The sequence below is a fragment of the Oncorhynchus kisutch genome, linkage group LG14 (genome assembly GCF_002021735.2).
Source record: "Oncorhynchus kisutch isolate 150728-3 linkage group LG14, Okis_V2, whole genome shotgun sequence".
NCBI lineage: Eukaryota > Metazoa > Chordata > Actinopteri > Salmoniformes > Salmonidae > Oncorhynchus > Oncorhynchus kisutch.
This window is the reverse complement of record NC_034187.2, coordinates 5003004-5030389: the sequence shown is the minus strand read 5'-3', so window position 1 is coordinate 5030389 and position 27386 is coordinate 5003004. Positions and strand designations below refer to the sequence as shown.

At 46.0% G+C, this 27386-nt stretch overlaps 1 protein-coding gene across 2 annotated transcripts in view; it reads left to right on the top strand.

Moving 5' to 3' along the window:
- The window catches only part of LOC109882762 (sodium/calcium exchanger 3-like), a 178473-nt gene that overhangs the window by 146783 nt on the left and 4304 nt on the right, over positions 1 to 27386 (top strand). The window contains exons 5-7 of one of the 2 annotated variants that reach the window (XM_031787686.1): positions 11627 to 11745; positions 17887 to 17986; positions 26985 to 27067. In XM_031787686.1, coding sequence (XP_031643546.1) covers positions 11627 to 11745; positions 17887 to 17986; positions 26985 to 27067 — 302 coding nt within the window. Of the gene's footprint in view, positions 1 to 11626; positions 11746 to 17886; positions 17987 to 26981; positions 27068 to 27386 lie in introns of both variants that reach the window. The other variant, XM_031787685.1, reaches the window with a different exon arrangement.

Below are 27386 nucleotides of genomic sequence, written 5' to 3'. Positions count from 1 at the left end.
GACAGGAGGAGAGAGGAGCAAGAGGACAGGAGGAGAGAGGAACAGAGAGGACAGGAAGAGAGAGGACAGGAGGAGAGAGGACAGGAGGAGAGAGGAGCAAAGAGGACAGGAGGAGAGAGGAGCAAAGAGGACAGGATGATAGAGGAGCAAAGAGGACAGGAGGAGAGAGGAGCAGAGAGGACAGGAGGAGAGAGGAACAAAGAGGACAGGAGGAGAGAGGAGCAGAGAGGACAGTAGGAGAGAGGACAGGAGGAGAGAGGAGCAGAGAGGAGCAGAGAGGACAGGAGGAGAGAGGACAGGATGAGAAGGAGCAGAGAGGACAGGATGATAGAGGAGCAGAGAGGACAGGAGGAGAGAGGAGCAAAGAGGACAGGAGGAGAGAGGAGCAGAGAGGAGCAGAGAGGACAGGAGGAGAGAGGAGCAGAGAGGAGCAGAGAGGACAGGAGGAGAGAGGAGCAGAGAGGAGCAGAGAGGAGAGAGGAGCAAGAGAGGACAGGAGGAGAGAGGAGCAGAGAGGACAGGAGGAGAGAGGAGCAAAGAGGACAGGAGGAGAGAGGAGCAGAGAGGACAGGAGGAGAGAGGACAGGAGGAGAGAGGAGCAAAGAGGACAGGAGGAGAGAGGAGCAGAGAGGACAGTAGGAGAGAGGACAGGAGGAGAGAGGAGCAAAGAGGACAGGAGGAGAGAGGAGCAGAGAGGAGCAGAGAGGACAGGAGGAGAGAGGAGGCAAAGAGGACAGGGAAGTGAGAGGACAGGAGGAGAGAGGAGCAAAGAGGACAGGAGGAGAGAGGACAAGGAGAGAGGAGCAAAGAGGACAGGAGGAGAGAGGAGCAAAGAGGACAGGAGGAGAGAGGGACAGGAGGAGAGAGGAGCAGAGAGGACAGGAGGAGAGAGGAGCAAAGAGGACAGGAGGAGAGAGGAGCAGAGAGGACAGGAGGAGAGAGGAGCAAAGAGGACAGGAGGAGAGAGGAGCAAAGAGGACAGGAGGAGAGAGGAGCAAAGAGGACAGGAGCAGAGAGGACAGGAGGAGAGAGGAGCAAAGAGGACAGGAGGAGAGAGGACAAGGAGAGAGGAGCAAAGAGGACAGGAGGAGAGAGGAGCAAAGAGGACAGGAAGAGAGAGGACAGGAGGAGAGAGGAGCAAAGAGGACAGGAGGAGAGAGGAGCAAAGAGGACAGGAGGAGAGAGGAGCAAAGAGGACAGGAGGAGAGAGGAGCAGAGAGGACAGTAGGAGAGAGAGGACAGGAGGAGAGAGGAGCAAAGAGGACAGGAGGAGAGAGGAGCAGAGAGGAGCAGAGAGGACAGGAGGAGAGAGGAGCAAAGAGGACAGGAAGAGAGAGGACAGGAGGAGAGAGGAGCAAAGAGGACAGGAGGAGAGAGGACAAGGAGAGAGGAGCAAAGAGGACAGGAGGAGAGAGGAGCAAAGAGGACAGGAGGAGAGAGGACAGGAGGAGAGAGGAGCAGAGAGGACAGGAGGAGAGAGGGAGCAAGAGGACAGGAGGAGAGAGGAGCAGAGAGGACAGGAGAGAGAGGAGCAAAGAGGACAGGAGGAGAGAGGAGCAAAGAGGACAGGAGGAGAGAGGAGCAAAGAGGACAGGAGCAGAGAGGACAGGAGGAGAGAGGAGCAAAGAGGACAGGAGGAGAGAGAGGACAAGGAGAGAGGAGCAAAGAGGACAGGAGGATGAGAGGAGCAAAGAGGACAGGAAGAGAGAGGACAGGAGGAGAGAGGAGCAAAGAGGACAGGAGGAGAGAGGAGCAAAGAGGACAGGAGGAGAGAGGAGCAAAGAGGACAGGAGGAGAGAGGAGCAGAGAGGACAGGAGGAGAGAGGAGCAAAGAGGACAGGAGGAGCAGAGGAGCAGAGAGGACAGGAGGAGAGAGGAGCAAAGAGGACAGGAGGAGAGAGGAGCAAAAGGGACAGGAGGAGAGAGGAGCAAGAGGACAGGAGCAGAGAGGACAGGAGGAGAGAGGAGCAAGAGGACCAGGAGGAGAGAGGACAAGGAGAGAGGAGCAAAGAGGACAGGAGGAGAGAGGAGCAAAGAGGACAGAAGAGAGAGGACAGGAGGAGAGAGGAGCAAAGAGGACAGGAGGAGAGAGGAGCAAAGAGGACAGGAGGAGAGAGGAGCAAAGAGGACAGGAGGAGAGAGGAGCAGAGAGGACAGGAGGAGAGAGGACAAGGAGAGAGGAGCAAAGAGGACAGGAGGAGAGAGGAGCAAAGAGGACAGGAGGAGAGAGGACAAGGAGAGAGGAGAGAGCAGGAGGAGAGAGGAGCAAAGAGGACAGGAGGAGAGAGGAGCAAAGAGGACAGGAGGAGAGAGGAGCAAAGAGGACAGGAGGAAAGAGGAGCAAAGAGGACAGGAGGAGAGAGGAGCAAAGAGGACAGGAGGAGAGAGGAGCAGAGAGGACAGGAGGAGAGAGGAGCAGAGAGGACAGGAGGAGAGAGGAGCAGAGGACAGGAGGAGAGAGGAGCAGAGATGACAGGGTGAGAGAGGAGCATAGAGGACAGGAGGAGAGAGGAGCAGAGAGGAGGAGAGAGGAGCAGAGAGGACAGGAGGAGAGAGGAGCAGAGAGGAGCAGAGAGGACATGAGGAGAGAGGAGCAGAGAGGACAGTAGGAGAGAGGAGCAGAGAGGACAGGAGGAGAGAGGACAGGATGAGAGAGGAGCAAAGAGGACAGGAGGAGAGAGGAGCAAAGAGGACAGGAGAAGAGAGGAGCAAAGAGGACAGGAGGAGAGAGGAGCACAGAGGACAGGAGGAGAGAGGACAGGAGGAGAGAGGAGCAAAGAGGACAGGAGGAGAGAGGAGCAGAGAGGAGCAGAGAGGACAGGAGGAGAGAGGAGCAAAGAGGACAGGAGGAGAGAGGAGCAGAGAGGAGCAGAGAGGACAGGAGGAGAGAGGAGCAAAGAGGACAGGAAGAGAGAGGACAGGAGGAGAGAGGAGCAAAGAGGACAGGAGGAGAGAGGACAAGGAGAGAGGATCAAAGAGGACATGAGGAGAGAGGACAGGAGGAGAGAGGAGCAAAGATGACAGGAGGAGAGAGGAGCAAAGATGACAGGAGGAGAGAGGACAAGGAGAGAGGAGCAAAGAGGACAGGAGGAGAGAGGAGCAAAGAGGACAGGAGGAGAGAGGACAGGAGGAGAGAGGAGCAAAGAGGACAGGAGGAGAGAGGAGCAAAGAGGACAGGAGGAGAGAGGAGCAGAGAGGACAGGAGGAGAGAGGACAAGGAGAGAGGAGCAAAGAGGACAGGAGGAGAGAGGAGCAAAGAGGACAGGAGGAGAGAGGACAAGGAGAGAGGAGCAAAGAGGACAGGAGGAGAGAGGAGCAAAGAGGACAGGAGGAGAGAGGAGCAAAGAGGACAGGAGGAAAGAGGAGCAAAGAGGACAGGAGGAGAGAGGAGCAAAGAGGACAGGAGGAGAGAGGAGCAGAGAGGACAGGAGGAGAGAGGAGCAGAGAGGACAGGAGGAGAGAGGAGCAGAGGACAGGAGGAGAGAGGAGCAGAGAGGACAGGGTGAGAGAGGAGCAGAGAGGACAGGAGGAGAGAGGAGCAGAGAGGAACAGGAGGAGAGAGGAGCAGAGAGGACATGGTGAGAGAGGAGCAGAGAGGACAGGAGGAGAGAGGAGCAGAGAGGAGCAGAGAGGACAGGAGGAGAGAGGAGCAGAGAGGACAGGAAGGAGAGAGGAGCAGAGAGGAGCAGAGAGGACAGGAGGAGAGAGGAGCAGAGAGGACAGGAGGAGAGAGGAGCAGAGAGGACAGGAGGAGAGAGGAGCAGAGAGGACATGGTGAGAGAGGAGCAGAGAGGACAGGAGGAGAGAGGAGCAGAGAGGAGCAGAGAGGACAGGAGGAGAGAGGAGCAGAGAGGACAGGAGGAGAGAGGAGCAGAGAGGAGCAGAGAGGCAGGAGGAGAGAGGAGCAGAGAGGACAGGAGGAGAGAGGAGCAGAGAGGACAGGAGGAGAGAGGACAGGATGAGAGAGGAGCAAAGAGGACAGGAGGAGAGAGGAGCAAAGAGGACAGGAGGAGAGAGGAGCAAAGAGGACAGGAGGAGAGAGGAGCAGAGAGGACAGGAGGAGAGAGGACAGGAGGAGAGAGGACAGGAGGAGAGAGGAGCAAAGAGGACAGGAGGAGAGTGGAGCAAAGAGGACAGGAGGAGAGAGGACAGGATGAGAGAGGAGCAAAGAGGACAGGAGGAGAGAGGAGCAAAGAGGACAGGAGGAGAGAGGAGCAGGGAGGACAGGAGGAGAGAGGACAGGAGGAGAGAGGAGCAAAGAGGACAGGAGGAGAGAGGAGCAGAGAGGAGCAAAGAGGACAGGAGGAGAGAGGAGCAAAGAGGACAGGAAGAGAGAGGACAGGAGGAGAGAGGAGCAAAGAGGACAGGAGGAGAGAGGAGCAAAGAGGACAGGATGAGAGAGGAGCAGAGAGGACAGGAGGAGAGAGGACAGGAGGAGAGAGGAGCAGAGAGGACAGTAGGAGAGAGGACAGGAGGAGAGAGGAGCAGAGAGGACAGTAGGAGAGAGGAGAGAGGAGCAAAGAGGACAGGAGGAGAGAGGAGGAGAGAGGAGCAGAGAGGACAGGAGGAGAGAGGAGCAGAGAGGACAGGAGCAGAGAGGAGCAGAGAGGACAGGAGGAGAGAGGAGCAGAGAGGACAGTAGGAGAGAGGAGCAAAGAGGACAGTAGGATAGAGGAGCAAAGAGGACAGTAGGAGAGAGGAGCAAAGAGGACAGGAGGAGAGAGGAGCAAAGAGGACAGGAGGAGAGAGAGAGGCGAGAGAGAGGAGAGGAGCAGAGGACAGGAGGAGAGAGGAGCAAGAGGACAGGAGGAGAGAGGAGCAAAGAGGACAGGAGGAGAGAGGAGCAAAGAGGACAGGAGGAGAGAGGAGCAAATAGGACAGGAGGAGAGAGGACAGGAGGAGAGAGGACAGGAGGAGAGAGGAGCAAAGAGGACAGGAGGAGAGAGGAGCAGGGAGGACAGGAGGAGAGAGGGACAGGAGGAGAGAGGAGCAAAGAGGACAGGAGGAGAGAGGAGCAGAGAGGAGCAAAGAGGACAGGAGGAGAGAGGAGCAAAGAGGACAGGAAGAGAGAGGACAGGAGGATGAGAGGAGCAAAGAGGACAGGAGGAGAGAGGAGCAAGAGGACAGGATGAGAGAGGAGCAGAGAGGAACAGGAGGAGAGAGGACAGGAGGAGAGAGGAGCAGAGAGGACAGTAGGAGAGAGGACAGGAGGAGAGAGGAGCAGAGAGGACAGTAGGAGAGAGGAGAGAGGAGCAAAGAGGACAGGAGGAGAGAGGAGGAGAGAGGAGCAGAGAGGACAGGAGGAGAGAGGAGCAGAGAGGACAGGAGGAGAGAGGAGCAAAGAGGACAGTAGGAGAGAGGAGCAGAGAGGACAGGAGCAGAGAGGAGCAGAGAGGACAGGAGGAGAGAGGAGCAGAGAGGACAGTAGGAGAGAGGAGCAAAGAGGACAGTAGGATAGAGGAGCAAAGAGGACAGTAGGAGAGAGGAGCAAAGAGGACAGGAGGAGAGAGGAGCAAAGAGGACAGGAGGAGAGAGGAGCAGAGAGGAGAGAGGAGCAGAGAGGACAGGAGGAGAGAGGAGCAAAGAGGACAGGAGGAGAGAGGAGCAAAGAGGACAGGAGGAGAGAGGAGCAAAGAGGACAGGAGGAGAGAGGAGCAAATAGGACAGGAGGAGAGAGGACAGGAGGAGAGAGGACAGGAGGAGAGAGGAGCAAAGAGGACAGGAGGAGAGAGGAGCAAAGAGGACAGGAGGAGAGAGGAGCAAAGAGGACAGGAGGAGAGAGGAGCAGAGAGGAGCAGGAGGACATGAGGAGAGAGGAGCAGAGAGGACAGTAGGAGAGAGGAGCAGAGAGGACAGGAGGAGAGAGGACAGGATGAGAGAGGAGCAAAGAGGACAGGAGGAGAGAGGAGCAAAGAGGACAGGAGAAGAGAGGAGCAAAGAGGACAGGAGGAGAGAGGAGCACAGAGGACAGGAGGAGAGAGGACAGGAGGAGAGAGGACAGGAGGAGAGAGGAGCAAAGAGGACAGGAGGAGAGAGGAGCAGAGAGGAGCAGAGAGGACAGAGGAGAGAGGAGCAAAGAGGACAGGAGGAGAGAGGAGCAGAGAGGAGCAGAGAGGACAGGAGGAGAGAGGAGCAAAGAGGACAGTAGGAGAGAGGAGCAAAGAGGACAGGAGGAGAGAGGAGCAAAGAGGACAGGAGGAGAGAGGAGCAGAGAGGAGAGAGGAGCAGAGAGGACAGGAGGAGAGAGGAGCAAAGAGGACAGGAGGAGGAGAGAGGAGCAAAGAGGACAGGAGGAGAGAGGAGGCAAAGAGGACAGGAGGAGAGAGGAGCAAATAGCGACAGGAGGAGAGAGGACAGAGGAGAGAGGACAGGAGGAGAGAGGAGCAAAGAGGACAGGAGGAGAGAGGAGCAGGGAGGACAGGAGGAGAGAGAGACAGGAGGGAGAGAGGAGCAAAGAGGACAGGAGGAGAGAGGAGCAGAGAGGAGCAAAAGAGGACAGGAGGAGAGAGGAGCAAAGAGGACAGGAAGAGAGAGGACAGGAAGGAGAGAGGAGCAAAGAGGACAGGAGGAGAGAGGAGCAAAGAGGACAGGATGAGAGAGGGCAGAGAGAGGACAGGAGGAGAGAGGACAGGAGGAGAGAGGAGCAGAGAGGGACAGTAGGAGAGAGGACAGGAGGAGAGAGGAGCAGAGAGGACAGTAGGAGAGAGGAGAGAGGAGCAAAGAGGACAGGAGGAGAGAGGAGGAGAGAGGAGCAGAGAGGACAGGAGGAGAGGAGGAGCAGAGAGGACAGGAGAGAGAGGAGCAAGAGGACAGTAGGAGAGAGGAGCAGAGAGGACAGGAGCAGAGAGGAGCAGAGAGGACAGGAGGAGAGAGGAGCAGAGAGGACAGTAGGAGAGAGGAGCAAAGAGGACAGTAGGATAGAGGAGCAAAGAGGACAGTAGGAGAGAGGAGCAAAGAGGACAGGAGGAGAGAGGAGCAAAGAGGACAGAAGGAGAGAGGAGCAGAGAGGAGAGAGGAGCAGAGAGGACAGGAGGAGAGAGGAGCAAAGAGGACAGGAGGAGAGAGGAGCAAAGAGGACAGGAGGAGAGAGGAGCAAAGAGGACAGGAGGAGAGAGGAGCAAATAGGACAGGAGGAGAAGAGGACAGGAGGAGAGAGGACAGGAGGAGAGAGGAGCAAAGAGGACAGGAGGAGAGAGGAGCAAAGAGGACAGGAGGAGAGAGGAGCAAAGAGGACAGGAGGAGAGAGGAGCAGAGAGGAGCAGAGAGGACATGAGGAGAGAGGAGCAGAGAGGACAGTAGGAGAGAGGAGCAGAGAGGACAGGAGGAGAGAGGACAGGATGAGAGAGGAGCAAAGAGGACAGGAGGAGAGGGAGCAAAGAGGACAGGAGAAGAGAGGGAGCAAAGAGGACAGGAGGAGAGAGGAGCACAGAGGACAGGAGGAGAGAGGACAGGAGGAGAGAGGACAGGAGGAGAGAGGAGCAAAGAGGACAGGGAGAGAGGAGCAGAGAGGAGCAGAGAGGACAGGAGGAGAGAGGAGCAAAGAGGACAGGAGGAGAGAGGAGCAGAGAGGAGCAGAGAGGACAGGAGGAGAGAGGAGCAAAAGAGGACAGGAAGAGAGAGGACAGAGGAGAGAGGAGCAAAGAGGACAGGAGGAGAGAGGACAAGGAGAGAGGATCAAAGAGGACAGGAGGAGAGAGGACAGGAGGAGAGAGGAGCAAAGATGACAGGAGGAGAGAGGAGCAAGATGACAGGAGAGAGAGGACAAGGAGAGAGGAGCAAAGAGGACAGGAGGAGAGAGGAGCAAAGAGGACAGGAGGAGAGAGGACAGGAGGAGAGAGGAGCAAAGAGGACAGGAGGAGAGAGGAGCAAAGAGGACAGGAGGAGAGAGGAGCAGAGAGGACAGGAGGAGAGAGGACAAGGAGAGAGGAGCAAAGAGGACAGGAGGAGAGAGGAGCAAAGAGGACAGGAGGAGAGAGGACAAGGAGAGAGGAGCAAAGAGGACAGGAGGAGAGAGGAGCAAAGAGGACAGGAGGAGAGAGGAGCAAAGAGGACAGGAGGAAAGAGGAGCAAAGAGGGACAGGAGGAGAGAGGAGCAAAGAGTACAGGAGGAGAGAGGAGCAGAGAGGACAGGAGGAGAGAGGAGCAGAGAGGACAGGAGGAGAGAGGAGCAGAGGACAGGAGGAGAGAGGAGCAGAGAGGACAGGGGTGAGAGACAGGAGCAGAGAGGACAGGAGGAGAGAGGAGCAGAGAGGACAGGAGGAGAGAGGAGCAGAGAGGACATGGTGAGAGAGGAGCAGAGAGGACAGGAGGATGAGAGAGCAGAGAGGAGCAGAGAGGACAGGAGGAGAGAGGAGCAGAGAGGACAGGAGGAGAGAGGAGGAGAGAGGAGCAGAGAGGACAGGAGGAGAGGAGCAGAGAGGACAGGAGGAGAGAGGAGCAGAGAGGACAGGAGGATGAGAGGAGCAGAGAGGACATGGTGAGAGAGGAGCAGAGAGGACAGGAGGAGAGAGGAGCAGAGAGGAGCAGAGAGGACAGGAGGAGAGAGGAGCAGAGAGGACAGGAGGAGAGAGGAGCAGAGAGGAGCAGAGAGGGACAGGAGGAGAGAGGAGCAGAGAGGACAGGAGGAGAGAGGAGGCAGAGAGGACAGGAGGAGAGAGGACAGATGAGAGAGGAGCAAGAGGACAGGAGGAGAGAGGAGCAAGAGGACAGGAGGAGAGAGGAGCAAAGAGGACAGGAGAGGAGGAGAGGAGCAGAGAGAGGACAGGAGGAGAGAGGACAGGAGGAGAGAGGACAGGAGGAGAGAGGAGCAAAGAGGACAGGAGGAGAGTGGAGCAAAGAGGACAGGAGGAGAGAGGACAGGATGAGAGAGAGGAGCAAAGAGGACAGGAGGAGAGAGGAGCAAAGAGGACAGGAGGAGAGAGGAGCAGGGAGGACAGGAGGAGAGAGGACAGGAGGAGAGAGGAGCAAAGAGGACAGGAGGAGAGGAGCAGAGAGGAGCAAAGAGGACAGGAGGAGAGAGGAGCAAAGAGGACAGGAAGAGAGAGGACAGGAGGAGAGAGGAGCAAAGAGGACAGGAGGAGAGAGGAGCAAAGAGGACAGGATGAGAGAGGAGCAGAGAGGACAGGAGGAGAGAGGACAGGAGGAGAGAGGAGCAGAGAGGACAGTAGGAGAGAGGACAGGAGGAGAGAGGAGCAGAGAGGACAGTAGGAGAGAGGAGAGAGGAGCAAGAGGACAGGAGGAGAGAGGAGGAGAGAGGAGCAGAGAGGACAGGAGGAGAGAGGAGCAGAGAGGACAGGAGGAGAGAGGAGCAAAGAGGACAGTAGGAGAGAGGAGCAGAGAGGACAGGAGCAGAGAGGAGCAGAGAGGACAGGAGGAGAGAGGAGCAGAGAGGACAGTAGGAGAGAGGAGCAAAGAGGACAGTAGGATAGAGGAGCAAGAGGACAGTAGGAGAGAGGAGCAAAGAGGACAGGAGGAGAGAGGAGCAAAGAGGACAGGAGGAGAGAGGAGCAGAGAGGAGAGAGGAGCAGAGAGGACAGGAGGAGAGAGGAGCAAAGAGGACAGGAGGAGAGAGGAGCAAAGAGGACAGAGGAGCAAAGAGGACAGGAGGAGAGGAGGAGCAAAGAGGACAGGAGGAGAGAGGAGCAAATAGGACAGGAGGAGAGAGGACAGGAGGAGAGAGGACAGGAGGAGAGAGGAAGCAAAGAGGACAGGAGGAGAGGAGCAGGGAGGGACAGGAGGAGAGAGGACAGGAGGAGAGAGAGCAAGAGGACAGGAGGAGAGAGGAGCAGAGAGGAGCAAAGAGGACAGGAGGAGAGAGGAGCAAAGAGGACAGGAAGAGAGAGGACAGGAGGAGAGAGGATCAAAGAGGGCAGGAGGAGAGAGGAGCAAAGAGGACAGGATGAGAGAGGAGCAGAGAGGACAGGAGGAGAGAGGACAGGAGGAGAGAGGAGCAGAGAGGACAGTAGGAGAGAGGACAGGAGGAGAGAGGAGCAGAGAGGACAGTAGGAGAGAGGAGAGAGGAGCAAAGAGGACAGGAGGAGAGAGGAGGAGAGAGGAGCAGAGAGGACAGGAGGAGAGAGGAGCAGAGAGGACAGGAGGAGAGAGGAGCAAAGAGGACAGTAGGAGAGAGGAGCAGAGAGGACAGGAGCAGAGAGGAGCAGAGAGGACAGGAGGAGAGAGGAGCAGAGAGGACAGTAGGAGAGAGGAGCAAAGAGGACAGTAGGATAGAGGAGCAAAGAGGACAGTAGGAGAGAGGAGCAAAGAGGACAGGAGGAGAGAGGAGCAAAGAGGACAGGAGGAGAGAGGAGCAGAGAGGAGAGAGGAGCAGAGAGGACAGGAGGAGAGAGGAGCAAAGAGGACATGAGGAGAGAGGAGCAAAGAGGACAGGAGGATAGAGGAGCAAAGAGGACAGGAGGAGAGAGGAGCAAATAGGACAGGAGGAGAGAGGACAGGAGGAGAGAGGACAGGAGGAGAGAGGAGCAAAGAGGACAGGAGGAGAGAGGAGCAAAGAGGACAGGAGGAGAGAGGAGCAAAGAGGACAGGAGGAGAGAGGAGCAAAGAGGACAGGAGGAGAGAGGAGCAGAGAGGACAGGAGGAGAGAGGACAGGAGGAGAGAGGAGCAGAGAGGACAGTAGGAGAGAGGACAGGAGGAGAGAGGAGCAGAGAGGACAGTAGGAGAGAGGACAGGAGGAGAGAGGAGCAGAGAGGACAGTAGGAGAGAGGAGCAAAGAGGACAGTAGGATAGAGGAGCAGAGAGGACAGGAGGAGAGCAGAGAGGACAGGAGGAGAGAGGAGCAGAGAGGACAGGAGGAGAGAGGAGCAGAGAGGACAGGAGGAGAGAGGAGCAGAGAGGACAGGAGCAGAGGGGACAGGAGGAGAGAGGAGCAGAGAGGACAGGAGGAGAGAGGACAGGAGGAGAGAGGAGCAGACAGGACAGGATAGAGGGATGAGACGGAATGAAAGGGAAGTGACAGAGGATCACTCTCTAACAGAGACAGAACAGAGAGCAGTGGTTCACTTTGTCCAGCACTTAGGCTCTGTGATAGAATCGTCCTTAGTGTTTGCCCCATTCACGTGGAACTGTAGTGTACGATGACATTATTTTTTGCTTGTTTGAACAATGTGTTTAAAGAGCTTCTGCACGCAATAAAGGAAATATTGACCTTTAGAAGGAGTGGTTTGATGTGGTTGCATTTTATCCAGTGCCTGCACAGTTCAACAAGATGAGCTCAGCTTATTAGGCTCAGTCTCACTCCCTCTCCTCTCTCCTCTCCTCTCCTCTCCTCTCCTCTCCTCTCCTCTCCTCTCCTCTCCTCTCCTCTCCTCTCCTCTCCTCTCCTCTCCTCTCCTCTCCTCTCCTCTCCTCTCCTCTCTTCTCCTCTCCTCTCCTCTCCTGTCCTGCTCTCTCTCCTCTCCTCCTCTCTACTCTTCTCCTCTCCTCTCCTCTCCTGTTCTCTCTCCTCTCCTCCTCTCTTCTCTTCTCCTCTCCTCTCCTGTTCTCTCCTCTCCTCTCCTCTCCTCTCCTCTCCTCTCCTCTCCTCTCCTCTCCTCTCCTCTCCTCTCCTCTCCTCTCCTCTCCTCTCCTCTCCTCTCCTCTCCTCTCCTCTTGTCTCTCCACTTCCCACAGATGTCCCTAAGTTCTCGTCAGAGGAAGAGGAAGCTAAGCGGATCGCAGAGATGGGGAAGCCAGTGCTGGGGGAACACTCCAAACTGGAGGTCATCATCGAGGAGTCCTACGAGTTCAAGGTACGGGACAGTCTGTCACTCCAACTGTCACTCCAACTGTCACTCCAACACACGCACATACACACACACACACACACACACACACACACACACAGCTAAACACTCTCACCAAAGGTTGAAGTGTGTTTTATGACTCCCCATCAGAGCCAGCGGATGAATGAATTCAGTTGATGTTGCTGCCATCATGTGGAGAATCATGTGAACTTCATGTCTTTGTTCTAATCTCAAATCAAATCAAATCAAATTGGGTCTGGCAGTACACATATTTAGCAGATGTTATTGCGGGTGTAGAGAAATGCTTGTGTTCCTAGTGCAGTAATATCTAACAATTCACAACAATACACACAAATCTAACAAATATAAGAATGGAATTAAGAAATATATACATATTAGGATTGGTATCGTCCAAACTGTAATAATAATAATAATCCAACCCCCAGCTGTAACCAGATTGGTATCGTCCAAACTGTAATAATAATAATAAGCCAACCCCCAGCTGTAACCAGATTGGTATAGTCCAAACTGTAATAATAATAATAATAATAATCCAACCCCCAGCTGTAACCAGATTGGTATAGTCCAAACTGTAATAATAATAATAATCCAACCCCCAGCTGTAACCATATTGGTATAGTCCAAACTGTAATAATAATAATAATCCAACCCCCAGCTGTAACCAGATTGGTATAGTCCAAACTGTAATAATAGTAATAATCCAACCCCCAGCTGTAACCAGATTGGTATAGTCCAAACTGTAATAATAGTAATAATCCAACCCCCGGCTGTAACCAGATTGGTATAGTCCAAACTGTAATAATAATAATAATCCAACCCCCAGCTGTAACCAGATTGGTATAGTCCAAACTGTAATAATAATAATCATCCAACCCCCAGCTGTAACCAGATTGGTATAGTCCAAACTGTAACAATAGTAATAATCCAACCCCCAGCTGTAACCAGATTGGTATAATCCAAACTGTAATAATAGTAATAAGCCAACCCCCAGCTGTAACCAGATTGGTATAGTCCAAACTGTAATAATAGTAATAATCCAACCCCCAGCTGTAACCAGATTGGTATAGTCCAAACTGTAATAATATTAATAATCCAACCTCCAGCTGTAACCAGATTGGTATAGTCCAAACTGTAATAATAGTAATAATCCAACCCCCAGCTGTAACCAGATTGGTATAGTCCAAACTGTAATAATAATAATAATAATAATCCAACCCCCAGCTGTAACCAGATTGGTATAGTCCAAACTGTAATAATAATAATAATAATAATCCAACCCCCAGCTGTAACCAGATTGGTATAGTCCAAACTGTAATAATAATAATAATCCAACCCCCAGCTGTAACCAGATTGGTATAGTCCAAACTGTAATAATAATAATAATAATAATCCAACCCCCAGCTGTAACCAGATTGGTATAGTCCAAACTGTAATAATAATAATAATCCAACCCCCAGCTGTAACCAGATTGGTATAGTCCAAACTGTAATAACAATAATAATAAGCCAACCCCCAGCTGTAACCAGATTGGTATAGTCCAAACTGTAATAATAATAATAATAATAATCCAACCCCCAGCTGTAACCAGATTGGTATAGTCCAAACTGTAATAATAATAATAATCCAACCCCCAGCTGTAACCAGATTGGTATAGTCCAAACTGTAATAATAATAATAATAATAATAATCCAACCCACAGCTGTAATCAGATTGGTATAGTCCAAACTGTAATAATAATAATAAGCCAACCCCCAGCTGTAACCAGATTGGTATAGTCCAAACTGTAATAATAATAATAATAATAATCCAACCCCCAGCTGTAACCAGGTATAGTCCAAACTGTAATAATAATAATAATTCAACCCCCAGCTGTAACCAGATTGGTATAGTCCAAACTGTAATAATAGTAATAATCCAACCCCCAGCTATAACCAGATTGGTATAGTCCAAACTGTAATAATAGTAATAATCCAACCCCCAGCTGTAACCAGATTGGTACAGTCCAAACTGTAATAATAGTAATAATCCAACCCTCAGCTGTAACCAGATTGGTATAGTCCAAACTGTAATAATAATAATAATCCAACCCCCAGCTGTAACCAGATTGGTATAGTCCAAACTGTAATAATAATAATAATCCAACCCCCAGCTGTAACCAGATTGGTATAGTCCAAACTGTAATAATAGTAATAATCCAACCCCCAGCTGTAACCAGATTGGTACAGTCCAAACTGTAATAATAGTAATAATCCAACCCTCAGCTGTAACCAGATTGGTATAGTCCAAACTGTAATAATAATAATAATCCAACCCCCAGCTGTAACCAGATTGGTATAGTCCAAACTGTAATAATAATAATAATCCAACCCCCAGCTGTAACCAGATTGGTATAGTCCAAACTGTAATAATAATAATAATCCAACCCCCAGCTGTAACCAGATTGGTATAGTCCAAACTGTAATAATAATAATAATCCAACCCCCAGCTGTAACCAGATTGGTATAGTCCAAACTGTAATAATAATAATAATCATCCAACCCCCAGCTGTAACCAGATTGGTCCAAACTGTAATAATAATAATAATCCAACCCCCAGCTGTAACCAGATTGGTATAGTCCAAACTGTAATAATAGTAATAATCCAACCCCCAGCTGTAACCAGATTGGTATAATCCAAACTGTAATAATAGTAATAAGCCAACCCCCAGCTGTAACCAGATTGGTATAGTCCAAACTGTAATAATAGTAATAATCCAACCCCCAGCTGTAACCAGATTGGTATAGTCCAAACTGTAATAATATTAATAATCCAACCTCCAGCTGTAACCAGATTGGTATAGTCCAAACTGTAATAATAATAATAATAATAATCCAACCCCCAGCTGTAACCAGATTGGTATAGTCCAAACTGTAATAATAATAATAATAATAATAATCCAACCCCCAGCTGTAACCAGATTGGTATAGTCCAAACTGTAATAATAATAATAATCCAACCCCCAGCTGTAACCAGATTGGTATAGTCCAAACTGTAATAATAATAATAATAATAATCCAACCCCCAGCTGTAACCAGATTGGTATAGTCCAAACTGTAATAATAATAATAATCCAACCCCCAGCTGTAACCAGATTGGTATAGTCCAAACTGTAATAACAATAATAATAAGCCAACCCCCAGCTGTAACCAGATTGGTATAGTCCAAACTGTAATAATAATAATAATAATAATCCAACCCCCAGCTGTAACCAGATTGGTATAGTCCAAACTGTAATAATAATAATAATCCAACCCCCAGCTGTAACCAGATTGGTATAGTCCAAACTGTAATAATAATAATAATAATAATAATCCAACCCACAGCTGTAATCAGATTGGTATAGTCCAAACTGTAATAATAATAATAAGCCAACCCCCAGCTGTAACCAGATTGGTATAGTCCAAACTGTAATAATAATAATAATAATAATCCAACCCCCAGCTGTAACCAGATTGGTATAGTCCAAACTGTAATAATAATAATAATCCAACCCCAGCTGTAACCAGATTGGTATAGTCCAAACTGTAATAATAGTAATAATCCAACCCCCAGCTGTAACCAGATTGGTATAGTCCAAACTGTAATAATAGTAATAATCCAACCCCCAGCTGTAACCAGATTGGTACAGTCCAAACTGTAATAATAGTAATAATCCAACCCTCAGCTGTAACCAGATTGGTATAGTCCAAACTGTAATAATAATAATAATCCAACCCCCAGCTGTAACCAGATTGTATAGTCCAAACTGTAATAATAATAATAATCCAACCCCCAGCTGTAACCAGATTGGTATAGTCCAAACTGTAATAATAATAATAATCCAACCCCCAGCTGTAACCAGATTGGTATAGTCCAAACTGTAATAATAATAATAATCCAACCCCCAGCTGTAACCAGATTGGTATAGTCCAAACTGTAATAATAATAATAATAATCCAACCCCCAGCTGTAACCAGATTGGTATAGTCCAAACTGTAATAATAATAATCATCCAACCCCCAGCTGTAACCAGATTGGTCCAAACTGTAATAATAATAATAATCCAACCCCCAGCTGTAACCAGATTGGTATAGTCCAAACTGTAATAATAGTAATAATCCAACCCCCAGCTGTAACCAGATTGGTATAATCCAAACTGTAATAATAATAATAATCCAACCCCCAGCTGTAACCAGATTGGTCCAAACTGTAGTAATAATAATAATCCAACCCCCAGCTGTAACCAGATTGGTATAGTCCAAACTGTAATAATAATAATAATCCAACCCCCAGCTGTAACCAGATTGGTCCAAACTGTAGTAATAATAATAATCCAACCCCCAGCTGTAACCAGATTGGTCCAAACTGTAGTAATAATAATAATCCAACCCCCAGCTGTAACCAGATTGGTCCAAACTGTAATAATAATAATAAGCCAACCCCCAGCTGTAACCAGATTGGTATAGTCCAAACTGTAATAATAGTAATAATCCAACCCCCAGCTGTAACCAGATTGGTCCAAACTGTAATAATAATAATAATCCAACCCCCAGCTGTAACCAGATTGGTCCAAACTGTAGTAATAATAATAATCCAACCCCCAGCTGTAACCAGATTGGTCCAAACTGTAATAATAATAATAATCCAACCCCCAGCTGTAACCAGATTGGTCCAAACTGTAGTAATAATAATAATCCAACCCCCAGCTGTAACCAGATTGGTATAGTCCAAACTGTAATAATAATAATAATAATAATCCAACCCCCAGCTGTAACCAGATTGGTCCAAACTGTAGTAATAATAATAATCCAACCCCCAGCTGTAACCAGATTGGTCCAAACTGTAATAATAATAATAATCCAACCCCCAGCTGTAACCAGATTGGTCCAAACTGTAGTAATAATAATAATCCAACCCCCAGCTGTAACCAGATTGGTATAGTCCAAACTGTAGTAATAATAATAATCCAACCCCCAGCTGTAACCAGATTGGTCCAAACTGTAGTAATAATAATAATCCAACCCCCAGCTGTAACCAGATTGGTCCAAACTGTAGTAATAATAATAATCCAACCCCCAGCTGTAACCAGATTGGTCCAAACTGTAGTAATAATAATAATCCAACCCCCAGCTGTAACCAGATTGGTCCAAACTGTAGTAATAATAATAATCCAACCCCCAGCTGTAACCAGATTGGTCCAAACTGTAGTAATAATAATAATCCAACCCCCAGCTGTAACCAGATTGGTCCAAACTGTAGTAATAATAATAATCCAACCCCCAGCTGTAACCAGATTGGTCCAAACTGTAGTAATAATAATAATCCAACCCCCAGCTGTAACCAGATTGGTCCAAACTGTAGTAATAATAATAATCCAACCCCCAGCTGTAACCAGATTGGTCCAAACTGTAGTAATAATAATAATCCAACCCCCAGCTGTAACCAGATTGGTCCAAACTGTAGTAATAATAATAATCCAACCCCCAGCTGTAACCAGATTGGTCCAAACTGTAGTAATAATAATAATCCAACCCCCAGCTGTAACCAGATTGGTCCAAACTGTAGTAATAATAATAATCCAACCCCCAGCTGTAACCAGATTGGTCCAAACTGTAGTAATAATAATAATCAACCCCCAGCTGTAACCAGATTGGTCCAAACTGTAGTAATAATAATAATCCAACCCCCAGCTGTAACCAGATTGGTCCAAACTGTAGTAATAATAATAATCCAACCCCCAGCTGTAACCAGATTGGTCCAAACTGTAGTAATAATAATAATCCAACCCCCAGCTGTAACCAGATTGGTCCAAACTGTAGTAATAATAATAATCCAACCCCCAGCTGTAACCAGATTGGTCCAAACTGTAGTAATAATAATAATCCAACCCCCAGCTGTAACCAGATTGGTCCAAACTGTAGTAATAATAATAATCCAACCCCCAGCTGTAACCAGATTGGTCCAAACTGAGATGCTATAATAATCAGTTAAATACATGGTCCACCAAGGGAGCCTCCAAGGCTCTGGACAAAAATAGTGCACTAGATTGAGAGTAGGGTGCATTTGGGATGCAGTCTGAATGTATTTCTTATGTGCCTTTTCCCTCAGAACACAGTGGACAAGCTGATCAAGAAGACGAACCTGGCTCTGGTGGTGGGCACCAACTCCTGGAGACAACAGTTCATGGAGGCTATCACAGTCAGTGCAGGTAAACACCAGCTCCTAGACCAGTCAGCACAGGTAAACACCAGCTCCTAGACCAGTCAGCACAGGTAAACACCAGCTCCTAGACCAGTCAGCACAGGTAAACACCAGCTCCTAGACCAGTCAGCACAGGTAAACACCAGCTCCTAGACCAGTCAGTGCAGGTGAACACCAGCTCCTAGACCAGTCAGTGCAGGTAAACACCAGCTCCTAGACCAGTCAGCACAGGTAAACACCAGCTCCTAGACCAGTCAGTGCAGGTGAACACCAGCTCCTAGACCAGTCAGTACAGGTAAACACCAGCTCCTAGACCAGTCAGTGCAGGTAAACACCAGCTCCTAGACCAGTCAGTGCAGGTGAACACCAGCTCCTAGACCAGTCAGCACAGGTAAACACCAGCTCCTAGACCAGTCAGCACAGGTAAACACCAGCTCCTAGACCAGTCAGCACAGGTAAACACCAGCTCCTAGACCAGTCAGCACAGGTAAACATCAGCTCCTCCTTCACACAGCACAGGTCCCACTCTAGTGGACGTCATGTAAGGGAGAAGAGGAAAATAGTCGATACATTGTGATCGTAATCGTTCACCATCTTTTACAGGTTTTCTACACCAGACAGTATGTGTTGGGTCTAAGGGGAGCCAGGTAGCGATCAGAGCACTCACAGAAAGAGGATATTTAAAATGTAAAAAATACATTGTGACAAAAAACATCGTTGAGTTTAGATTGTTATATACTATAATATATATGTTCTATATGTATATATGTTCTATATGTATATATGTATATATTTCTATATGTATATATGTTCTATATGTATATATGTTCTATATGTATATATGTTCTATATGTTCTATATGTATATATGTTCTATATGTATATATGTTCTATATGTATATATGTTCTATATGTATATATGTTCTATATGTATATATGTTCTATATGTATATATGTTCTATATGTATATATGTTCTATATGTATATATGTATATATGTTCTATATGTATATATGTTCTATATGTATATATGTTCTATATGTATATATGTTCTATATGTATATATGTTCTATATGTATATATGTATATATGTATATATGTTCTATATGTATATATGTATATATGTTCTATATGTATATATGTATATATGTTCTATATGTATATATGTTCTATATGTATATATGTTCTATATGTTCTATATGTATATATGTATATATGTTCTATATGTATATATGTATATATGTTCTATATGTATATATGTTCTATATGTATATATGTTCTATATGTTCTATATGTATATATGTATATATGTTCTATATGTATATATGTTCTATATGTATATATGTTCTATATGTATATATGTTCTATATGTATATATGTTCTATATGTATATATGTATATATGTTCTATATGTATATATGTTCTATATGTATATATGTTCTATATGATATATGTTCTATATGTATATATGTATATAGTTCTATATGTATATATGTTCTATATGTATATATGTTCTATATGTATATATGTATATATGTTCTATATGTATATATGTATATATGTTCTATATGTATATATGTATATATGTATATATGTTCTATATGTATATATGTTCTATATGTATATATGTCTATATGTATATTGTTCTATATGTATATATGTTCTTATATAATGTATATATGTATATATGTTCTATATGTATATATGTAAATGTTCTATATGTATATATGTATATATGTATATATGTTCTATATGTATATATGTATATATGTTCTATATGTATATATGTTCTATATGTATATATGTTCTATATGTATATATGTTCTATATGTATATATGTATATATGTATATATGTTCTATATGTATATATGTATATATGTTCTATATGTATATATGTATATATGTTCTATATGTTCTATATGTATATATGTTCTATATGTATATATGTATATATGTATATATGTTCTATATGTTCTATATGTATATATGTATATATGTTCTATATGTATATATGTTCTATATGTATATATGTTCTATATGTATATATGTATATATGTATATATGTTCTATATGTATATATGTTCTATATGTATATATGTATATATGTTCTATATGTATATATGTTCTATATGTATATATGTATATATGTTCTATATGTATATATGTTCTATATGTATATATGTTCTATATGTATATATGTATATATGTTCTATATGTATATATGTTCTATATGTATATATGTATATATGTATCTATGTTCTCTATATGTATATATGTTCTATATGTATATATGTATATATGTCTATATGTCTATATGTTCTATATGTATATATGTATATATGTTCCTATATGTATATATGTTCTATATGTATATATGTTCTATCTGTATATATGTATATATGTATATATGTTTCTATATGTATACTATGTTTTCTATATGGTATATATGTTATATATGTTCTATATGTATATATGTTCTATATGTATATATGTATATATGTATATATGTATTATATGTTCTATATGTATATATGTTCTATATGTATATATGTCTATATGTCTATATGTATATTATGAATTGTTCTATATGTATATATGTTCTATATAGTATATTGTTCTATATGTATATATGTTCTATATGTATATATGTTCTATATGTATATATGTTCTATATGTATATATGTTCTATATGTATATATGTATATATGTTCTAATATGTATATATGTTCTATATGTATAATTATATATGTTCTATATGTATATATGTATATATGTTCTATATGTTTATTCTATATGTATATATGTTCTACTATGTATATATGTTCTATATGTATATATGTTCTATATGTATATATGTTCTATATGTATATATGTTCTATATGTATATATGTTCTATATGTATATATTGTATATATGTCTATTCTGTATATATGTTCTATATGTATATATGTTCTATGTATATATGTATATATGTTCTATATGTATATATGTTCTATATGTATATATGTTCTATATGTATATATGTTCTATATGTATAATGTTCTATATGTCTATATGTCTATATGTATATATGTTCTATATGTATATATGTATATATGTTCTATATGTATATATGTATATGTCTATGTTATATATGTATATATGTCTATATGTATATATGTATATATGTTCTATATGTATATATGTATATATGTCTATATGTATATATGTTCTATATGTATATATGTTCTACATTTTGTATATATGTTTATATGTATAATGTTCTATATGTATATATGTTCTATATGTATATATGTTCTATATGTATATAGGTTCTATATGTATATATGTTCTATATGTATATATGTTCTATATGTATATATGTTCTATATGTATATATGTATATATGTTCTATATGTATATATGTTTCTATATGATATATGTTCTATATGTATATATGTTCTTATATGTATATATGTTCTATATGTATATATGTTCTATATGTATATATGTTTCTATATATGTATATATGTTCTATATGTATATATGTTCTATATGTATATATGTTCTATATGTATATATGTTCTACTATGTATATATGTTCTATATGTATATATGTATATATGTTCTATATGGTATATATGTTCTATATGTATATATGTATATATGTATATATGTTTCTATATGTATATATGTTCTATATGTATATATGTTCTATATGTATATATTGTTCTATATGTATATATGTATATATGTTCTATATGTATATATGTTCTATATGTATATATGTATATATGTATATATGTTCTATATGTATATATGTTCTATATGTATATATGTATATATGTATATATGTTCTATATGTATATATGTATATATGTATATATGTTATATGTTCTATATGTATATATGTATCATATGTTATTATATGTTCTATATGTATATATGTTATATATTGTTATATATGTATATATGTATATATGTATATATGTCTATATGTATATATGTTCTATATGTATATATGTTCTATATGTATATGTATATGTTCTATATGTTCTATATGTATATATGTATATATGTTCTATATGTATATATGTATATATGTATATATGTTCTATATGTATATATGTTCTATATGTATATATGTTACTGTGGAGTGTAACTGTGGAGTGTGTTTTTGTGTTGTTGTTGTTGAATCTAGGTTATCGTCCTATGTTCCCACAACACTAAAACTGTCCCGTTGGATGATTCGTTTATTTTAGGGAGCGAAAAAATACATTCCCGTGATGTTACAAGAATGTTCCTGGAACACATTTCATCTGCTCTTTAAAATGTTCCCAGAATTTTTTATTTACATTGTGAGAACAGTCTGTTGGGAACCGTCTGTTGGGAACAGTCTGTTGGGAACCGTCTGTTGGGAACAGTCTGATGGGAACAGTCTGATGCGAACAGTCTGTTGGGAACCGTCTGTTGGGAACAGTCTGTTGGGAACCGTCTGTTGGGAACCGTCTGTTGGGAACCGTCTGTTGGGAACCGTCTTGATGGGAACCGTCTGTTGGGAACCGTCTGATGGGAACCGTCTGATGGGAACCGTCTGTTGGGAACCGTCTGTTGGGAACAGTCTGATGGGAACAGTCTAATGGGAACATTGTAGGGACGTCACGAAAGATGTGTCCCCCCCCCAAAAAAAAACACAAAAAACGGTTTCCTTGTTTCTTTTAGAGTGAAAGAACGTTCCCAGAGCACATTTTTACATTATTTAAAAAAAGTTCCTAAAACATTTTATTTAGGTTCTGTGAACATTGTGGGGATACGCAAAGAGATAAACAATAAAACTGTCCAGTTGTGCTGACATTCAGATAATGTTTTGTATCAGAGGACACAAAACATTTCTTTTGATGTTGACAGAATGTTGACAGAGTGTTGACAGAACAGCCATTCTGAGTTCTTTAATAAAAGGTTCCCAGACATGTAATTAGCGTCTGGGAACAGTGTGGTTACCTTAAAAAGGGATGTTCAGTTGTGATGACATTCATACAATGTTTAAGTTAGGTTGTAGAGGACATTCCCTTTAATGTTGTAAAAAAAATATATAATAAATACGTTATTTAAAGGTTCCCAGAACATTGAATGAAGTTAAAGATATAAGGCAATGTAACACTAAGAGTACCAACCAAACATGTTGCCTTTTAACGTTGTGTTTACATTTGAGCTGATCTTAATAGCTTTAGTAATATGTAAAACAAAATATATAATAACGTCAACAAGACTTGTTGCGTGCTGTCAAACATCGGAAACGTCGGAGACGTCGGAGCCAGAAGGAGACATCGGAGACATCGGAGCCAGAAGGAGACATCGGAGACATCAGAGCCAGAAGGAGACATCGGAGCCAGAAGGAGACATCGGAGACATCAGAGCCAGAAGGAGACATCGGAGACATCGGAGACAGAAGGAGACAGAAGGAGATATCGGAGACATCGGAGCCAGAAGGAGACATCGGAGACATCGGAGCCAGAAGGAGACATCGGAGACATCGGAGCCAGAAGGAGACATCGGAGCCAGAAGGAGACATCGGAGACATCGGAGACATCGGAGACGTCGGAGACATCGGAGACATCGGAGACGTCGGAGCCAGAAGGAGACATCGGAGACATCGGAGCCAGAAGGAGACGTCGGAGACATCGGAGCCAGAAGGAGACGTCGGAGACATCGGATCCAGAAGGAGACATCGGAGACATCGGATCCAGAAGGAGACATCGGATCCAGAAGGAGACATCGGAGACATCGGAGACATCGGAGACATCGGAGACATCGGAGACATCGGAGCCAGAAGGAGACATCGGAGACATCGGAGACTTCGGAGACATCGGAGCCAGAAGGAGACATCGGAGACATCGGAGACATCGGAGACGTCGGAGAAATCGGAGACATCGGAGACCTCGGAGCCAGAAGGAGACATCGGAGACATCGGATCCAGAAGGAGACGTCGGAGACATCGGATCCAGAAGGAGATGTCGGAGACATCGGAGCCAGAAGGAGACGTCGGAGCCAGAAGGAGACGTCGGAGCCAGAAGGAGACGTCGGAGACATCGGAGCCAGAAGGAGACGACGGAGACATCGGAGACATCGGAGACATCGGAGCCAGAAGGAGACGTCGGAGACATCGGAGCCAGAAGGAGACGTCGGAGACATCGGAGACATCGGAGCCAGAAGGAGACGTCGGAGCCAGAAGGAGACGTCGGAGCCAGAAGGAGACATCGGAGCCAGAAGGAGACGTCGGAGCCAGAAGGAGACGTCGGAGCCAGAAGGAGACATCGGAGCCAGAAGGAGACGTCGGAGCCAGAAGGACACATCGGAGACATCGGAGCCAGAAGGAGACGTCGGAGACATCGGAGACATCGGAGCCAGAAGGAGACATCGGAGACATCGGAGCCAGAAGGAGACGTCGGAGCCAGAAGGAGACGTCGGAGCCAGAAGGAGACATCGGAGACATCGGAGACATCGGAGCCAGAAGGAGACGTCGGAGCCAGAAGGAGACGTCGGAGCCAGAAGGAGACATCGGAGACATCGGAGACATCGGAGCCAGAAGGAGACGTCGGAGCCAGAAGGAGACATCGGAGGCAGAAGGAGACATCGGAGACATCGGAGGCAGAAGGAGACATCGGAGACATCGGAGACATCGGAGCCAGAAGGAGACATCGGAGACATCGGAGCCAGAAGGAGACATCGGAGACATCGGAGACATCGGAGACATCGGAGACATCGGAGACATCGGAGCCAGAAGGAGACATCGGAGACGTCGGAGCCAGAAGGAGACATCGGAGACAGCGGAGACATCGGAGCCAGAAGGAGACATCGGAGACGTCGGAGACATCGGAAACATCGGAGACGTCGGAGATATCGGAGACGTCGGAGATATCGGAGACATCGGAGACGTCGGAGCCAGAAGGAGACATCGGAGACGTCGGAGACATCGGAAACTTCGGAGACGTCGGAGACATCGGAAACTTCGGAGACGTCGGAGACATCGGAGACATCGGAGACATCTGAGACATCGGAGACGTCGGAAACATCGGAGACATCGGAGACATCGGAGATGTCGGAGACATCGGAGACGTCGGAAACATCGGAGACATCGGAGACGTCGGAGACATCGGAGACGTCGGAGACATCGGAAACATCGGAAACATCGGAGCCAGAAGGAGAGAGAGAGTCGGACGCGATGTAGAGAAGACGGGTAGACTTTCCTTAGCCACGGAGAGGAGACATTTCTCCCTATGTCATCGCTCCTCCGCAGTCTCTTTGGTATTCAAATATTTAATCCCGATGGCTCTCTGTATTATTTAATGAGCTCCCCGCTGAAAAATGTATGTCCCTCACATGACCTGCCACTTTGAATCATTCCAGCACCCACCTACATATACCTAGGCCTTTCTAACCTGCTGCCAGCACCCGGCTCTGCGTCCCACCTAGCCCCCTGCCCAGCTACCCTCCATGGAGGCCTGGTGTTGGCCGTGGGGAACTGGGCCAGTCACTCACAGTACTTGTCAGGCTACCAACCTCTGTTGAGCTATGAGTCTATGTTCCTGTTAGAGTGGATTAAACACACTGAAAAACAGGACGTAACTATGAAATACAACCATCTGCTGTTATGAAATATTCCTCAATGTGTAATAAATTAAAATGATTCTCTTCCTTCCCCTTGATGTCATTCCTCTTTCCTATCTCCCCCTCCTCCATCACAATCCATCACATTCTGTCCTCCTCCATCACAATCCCTCCCTTCTGTCCTCCTCCTCCTCCATCACAATCCCTCCATTCTGTCCTCCTCCTCCTCCATCACAATCCCTCCATTCTGTCCTCCTCCTCCTTCATCACAATCCCTCCATTCTGTCCTCCTCCTCTTCCATCACAATCCCTCCATTCTGTCCTCCTCCTCCTTCATCACAATCCCTCCATTCTGTCCTCCTCCTCTTCCATCACAATCCCTCCATTCTGTCCTCCTCTTCCATCACAATCCCTCCATTCTGTCCTCCTCCTCATCACAATCCCTCCATTCTGTCATCTTCCTCCATCACAATCCCTCCATTCTGTCCTCCTCCTCATCACAATCCCTCCATTCTGTCATCTTCCTCCATCACAATCCCTCCATTCTGTCCTCCTCCTCCATCACAATCCCTCCATTCTGTCCTCCTCTTCCATCACAATCCCTCCATTCTGTCCCCCTCCTCCATCACAATCCCTCCATTCTGTCCTCCTCCTCCATCACAATCCCTCCATTCTGTCCTCCTCTTCCATCACAATCCCTCCATTCTGTCCCCCTCCTCCATCACAATCCTCCATTCTGTCCCTCTCCTCCATCACAATCCCTCCATTCTGTCCCCCTCCTCCATCACAATCCCTCCATTCTGTCCCCCTCCTCCATCACAATCCCTCCATTCTGTCCCCCTCCTCCATCACAATCCCTCCATTCTGTCCCCCTCCTCCATCACAATCCCTCCATTCTGTCCTCCTCCTCCATCACAATCCCTCCATTCTGTCCCCCTCCTCCATCACAATCCCTCCATTCTGTCCCCCTCCTCCATCACAATCCCTCCATTCGGTCCCCCTCCTCCATCACAATCCCTCCATTCTGTCCCCCTCCTCCATCACAATCCCTCCATTCTGTCCTCCTCCTCTTCCATCACAATCCCTCCATTCTGTCCTCCTCCTCTTCCATCACAATCCCTCCATTCTGTATTACTCTTCTATCACTCCATCATCTACCTCTCCTTCCTCTGTTCCTGTTCTCTCTCTTCTCTTCATCTCTCCCTTCACTGTCCCTATACCTCCTTCCAATACCTGCTCCTCTTCATCACTCCATCACACGTCTATCCTTCCCTCTACCCTCTCTCTACCCTCCCTTCATTGTTGCTACCTGCTCCCTTTTCTTCTCCTCTTCATCATTCCATCCCTCCCCTCCACCTCTCCATCTTCCCTCCTCTCCTCCCTCCTCTCCCCCGCTCCTCCCTCCCTTGTCCCTAGGAGACGAGGATGAGGAAGACTCTGGTGAAGAGCGTCTCCCGTCATGTTTCGACTACGTCATGCACTTCCTCACCGTCTTCTGGAAGGTCAGTTCACAGAGAGGTTAGAGACACCTTCTGGAAGGTCAGTTCACAGAGAGGTTAGAGACACCTTCTGGAAGGTCAGTTGACAGAGAGGTTAGAGGTTAGAGACACCTTCTGGAAGGTCAGTTGACAGAGAGGTTAGAGGTTAGAGACACCTTCTGGAAGGTCAGTTCACAGAGAGGTTAGAGATCAGAGACACCTTCTGGAAGGTCAGTTGACAGAGAGGTTAGAGGTTAGAGACACCTTCTGGAAGGTCAGTTCACAGAGAGGTTAGAGACACCTTCTGGAAGGTCAGTTGACAGAGAGGTTAGAGGTCAGAGAC